Here is a 5,190-nt window from a genome sequence, read left to right on the forward strand (position 1 = left end):
TTAAGTATGTTGTTTGTTTGCTGAAAAAGATGGAGTAGGAGGAGGGCCAGGGTTACGAGGTGGTGGAAAAAATGGGAATGGCGGAATTGGAAAAATAAAGTGAGAGGGTGGAGGAGGAGGTGGTGGTGGTGGTGGAGGAGGATGCAGACCTGGAAAGATTGGCGGCAGTGGAGGAAATAGAGAGTGAGGTGGAGGAGTACTGGGAAGAGGAGGAGGACGAGGCTTAAATGGGTTTGGTGGAAAAAACGATGGAGGAGATGGAACTGGTACAGCAGGAGGTGGAGGAAATATAGGAGGGAAAAACGATGGAGGAGGAGCTGGAGGAAGCTGAGGAGGACGAGGCTGAAATGGATTTGGAGGGAAAAATGATCGAGGAGGAGGGGAAACTGGAGGAGGATGAGGAATCACTGGAGGGAAAAATGGTGGAGGAGGAGCGGGAGAAGACTGAGGAGGACGTGGCTTAAATGGATTTGGAGGAAACATTGATCGTGGAGGAGGTGGAGCAGCTGGAGGCGGAGAAAATATTGGAGGGAATAATGATGGAGGAGGAGCTGCAGGAGGATGAGGAGGATGAGGCTGAAATGGGTTTGGAGGGAAGAACGAGGGAGGAGGAGCTGGAGCAGTAGGAGGCGGTGGAAACATTGGAGGGAATAAGGATGAATGAGGAGTGGGGGGAGGCCGAGGCTGAAATGGGTTTGGAGGGAAAAACGATGGAGGAGGAGAAGGTGGTGGCTGATGAAATATTGGAGGGAATATCGACGGAGGAGGAGCATGAGGAGGCTGAGGAAATAATGGAGGAAATCTCGGAGGAGGAGGTGGATGAAACGGATTTGGAGGGAAAATCGAAGGAGACGGTGGCTTAAACGGGTTAGGTGGGAAAATCGAAGGGGGTGGTGCAAAAGGGTTTGGTGGGAAAATCGAACGTGGTGGTGCAAACGGGTTTGGGGGAAGAAACCATGGATGTGGAGAAATGAACTTCTTGTCTCCTATATTTTGCTTCTTGTATTGAAACTGAACATGTTTTGCTTTTCTTATTTGTTTCAGAATCCGTTTAGACTTTCTCCCCGGATGCTTCTTTAGAGCGAATATCTGATTTTTCTCGTTTCTTGAACACTTTTTGTGTTCAGGACATAAAACATGGGATTCCCCGTGATGACCTTTTGTCTCCTGTCCTAAGATCAGTTTTGCTCGTCTGAATCTGCATTCAAGCTTGCCAGATGATCCTGCACAAGTCCACACAAAGGACAACAAATGTTTCAGAACAGAAAAAGAAAATAAGTTTCTTCATACTAAAATCATTTTGCGTTGTGGTACCTGATCTTAAGAAGATGTTATTGTTGTTGCATAGGACAATGTCAGTGATCCTTAGAGGTAGATTTTCTGCATGTGAAGAATGATTACTGAGTGTTATTGCTAAGGCAATGGAGACGAGAATGAGAAGACAAGACATTTTGGAGCTTTGGTTTTTTCAAACAAACAATAAAACGTTGTAGTTACCCCTTTGTTTATAGCATAACTATTGTTCTTGTTTGTTGTATATCAGTTAAGATATGTAAAATGTCCTTTTCACTGACGTAAGATACTCTTGCAGATAGGTTAAAACTAGGTTAACTAAATAGTAAAACCTAAGAAGGTCTGTCTTAGTTATGCTTGAATTTGTAAACTTACTTTAGGCAATTGTTTAAAAAAAAAGTCCTATGCTTTTTGCCAACAATACGTATTCAGAATAGTTCCAAAAATCATGTGCTTGTTCGAGATTCTAATGAAGAAAACGTCTTGGTCAATCTATTTTTAAAATTCCTTTATTAGATTTTATATTATTATTTGTAAAATAAGTTTTCACATCTGAGCTCTCACGATAAAAGTTAGGTTGTTAATATCGTTTATATCGATCCTTAATGAATCAAATATATAACCTACCTACAAAATAAAACGAATTTATTTTTTTATTAGATAAGTGATTAAAATTAATAATAATTAAAATTATCCAAATCTATATATATATATATATTAAAATAAAAAATCATTCATATATATATTTTGTTGCTATTCAAAAATATCTTTAATAAAATTTAATTATTAATAAGCATAACTAAATATTAATCAAGTAAAATTCTTAATTTATATAATTGAAAAGAGAATATTGAGTGATTTATTTATCACTAATGAATATAGTGTACACAAAAAATTTCAATTTTTTCATAATAAGTAAAAAAATTAAATGAAAACATAAATCCCCATAATAATTTATCATTATAGTATTTTAACTAGCAATGCATGTATTAGTAAGTAGTTATAAAATGTTAGGACCGCGGGCGAAAAACCTAGTATTAATAAAAAAAATAAATTTCAACTATCAAAATTTTCCATTCAAAATATATCAACTCAATTATTGAAAAAAATAACCTTCAAATAGATATCTGTTTACAAATTTTTTTTTTATCTATAGTACCACTTAAACCTCAAACTGCCTATCATTAAATAAATACTTTGTATTTGGTTTCTTCACAAACGATGTGTATATTTATTTTAGACAGAAATATTACCAGCTATACCCCTAGTGTGATTTTGTTAAACAAATTTTGGTATAATTCAGGGATATAATGAGTCCCTATGGACCTGAAAGCAAATGGTTGTCCGAATTAGACTCTTGATAGTTATCCGACAATAGTATGTAACCTTCACGAGAGTTTAATGTTTCAAAACCCTCACGATCGTTACTTGTACACAATAAGAACTAAAGAGCATGTTTACAAAAGGCTTACAAACTTTTGCAAGTAATCCATATCAGCTAAATAATGGATGAAGCACGAACTTCGTGATACAAAGCTAAAGAGTGATTAAGAAACTCAAACCTAAATAAACCCGCAAACACACAAATGGGGGAACAAAACATATTATTTTTCCATAGTGATGCAAAGAAACCTGATGAATTATGTAATAAAACACACGAACAACGGTTATTAACTGGGAAAAAGAGTAGTACTTTAAAGTAGAGTTCTAATTGTAAATTTTGTAGTTTGTGATGTTTAGAACTTCTTGTAATTTGTCATCTCCAATAGTAAAACCCATTTAAAGTTTTCAAGACAACAAAAAGAGAAAAAGTCAAGGGAGAGAGAGAAAGACACAAAAACAAAAAGAGCCAATACAAAAAAGACACCTTAGAAGTTCTTACCAATTCTAAAAACGATATTTTAAGAACCTGATTCTTAGTTTTTGTTTCTTTTTGGTTTATTTTTTGAGTTTTTTTTAAAGAACCTCTCTTTAAAAACCTCTATTGGAAATGCTTTTAATTCTGTTAACTCTACTTTAAAGTGTGAATACGTGTCTCTCCTTTAAGCATCAACTCGTAAGTTGTATTAATCGTAACAAAGAAGAGTTATACTTTAAATTAGTTCCATACCAATCCCCTGACGTATTGTAGTGCATGGTAGCTTGAGCATTCAATTCCGCAGTCTGAAGTTCAGGCAACCATTGCTCCGATGTTCTACTCTCTGATTATGTAGCTAGATCTAGGCAATAATTAGTTTTCCTCCATACAATAATAACATAGCAAATGCATATAAACTTATAAAGTTAGTAGTGAATGTTTACATAAGAAATTGTGGTTATTCTAGCATACCTAAATCTGTAAACCATGACTATCTATTCTTAAAAAAAGGGACAACCCAGCTTATGTTAGTATCCTTGTGACTAGTTTTGATTCGAAAAATATTTTAAACAGGTCCCATTCTAACATCATATAAAAAGCTCTTTAACACCTTCTAAACCCTAAACCCTAAACCTAAACCCTAACACTCCCGATCATGGGTGACTGGAAATGACACGGTCTATGCTCCCCAACGGTCAACCCGGAGTTTTTGGAATATCTCTGAATTCCTTCAACTAGCAATCCGAGCACACCAAATTTCCTGTTGAAAATCACTTTAGGATTTTAAATCTGACGGAGTAATACCCGATCATTAATTTGTCCGGAAAAAGACTGATATCATATGGTAACTTGCCATTTATAAACATTGTGTATACACTATATATATCTAATTTTGAACATCTTACAACCTGTTTCTAATTTTATCCAACAGCCTAGTGTCCAACGTTTTACTGTACATATACAACAAAAGAGACATTGCAAATATAAAAAAAACTGTCTTGGATGTTTCTTCAAGTCCAAAAGATATGGTCTCCCGCATACTGGTCATCTAACACTCAAATGAGTCATGAGTAACTAATTTACTCAGTGAGTCTAGCTCCCATTACACATTCAGTCCTAAACCTGAGCAAGCACGATAATTTTTAAGTATAACAAACAAATACTAGTATCATAACTTAGTACTTATTTAGTCATTATGAAATCTCATTGTAGTCCTCACTTCTATATATAAAAGCATAAACTAATCCCGAAATCACAAAGGTAAAACTAGCCTAGGGAGTTAGCAATCACCATCTTTGTCAGAATTCATGATACATGAACATCCGACATTGCATAGTCATGAAGTGCACGGCCATAGGCTGCAATCCCGTGTCTTTGGGCTCTTGATACGTCACACGCCACACGCAACATCATGGTCACAGTTCACATTTCGTACGAGAATTCTTGGATAGCTAGTATATAGTAAGACTTGACATGATTTATACCTAAATACTTATCGATATAATTACCACAACAGTTTGTACTTGAGAACAAGTAGTAAGTTTCAGTATAAAACTCAACACACATTTCATATTAGTTCGTAAGAGTTTTACTCAAAGTAAACACTTGACGATTGATTAACGAACAAGACACTTTCCTTAACAACCATGAATATTCAAAACATATTCAATTATGCAGCACACTAATACATGATTCATCAAACTAACTATCTGGCACCTTAAGATAAGTTTTGAAACTGACGAAGGAGAGGATAGAATTGATCCTAAGAAATGCTTGCACAAACTTGAGAATTGTTATGCTTCAGAATTGTTTCTAAAGCAAGTTCAACACAGCCATCCGAGAGATTAAACGGCTCAACGATCATCTGGACTAAAGCAAGTTCAGCAAGCAGTTTGTGACATGCACATGACCAGTAACGGATCCATGAATTATTTTTATGTGCCATGATATAAGCATAAAATTTTTAATGTATTGTGTACTTTACTCGTATCATTATGACATAGATATCGTCTAAAACGTGTTACAGACCACTATTTTCA

The 5,190-nt window shown here is 35.4% G+C and overlaps 1 protein-coding gene across 1 annotated transcript; it reads right to left on the reverse strand.

Moving 5' to 3' along the window:
- On the reverse strand, positions 1-2,539 carry LOC103864165 (leucine-rich repeat extensin-like protein 3). The gene is made up of 2 exons (XM_033290062.1): positions 1,315-2,539; positions 1-1,223 (listed from the first exon to the last, which is right to left on the reverse strand). Exons 1-2 carry the CDS (start codon positions 1,448-1,450, stop codon positions 1-3), a joined length of 1,359 nt encoding a protein of 452 aa, XP_033145953.1. The 5' UTR covers positions 1,451-2,539.
- Positions 2,540-5,190: the final 2,651 nt, after the last annotated feature.

The sequence above is a fragment of the Brassica rapa genome, chromosome A04 (genome assembly GCF_000309985.2).
Source record: "Brassica rapa cultivar Chiifu-401-42 chromosome A04, CAAS_Brap_v3.01, whole genome shotgun sequence".
Lineage (NCBI taxonomy): Eukaryota > Viridiplantae > Streptophyta > Magnoliopsida > Brassicales > Brassicaceae > Brassica > Brassica rapa.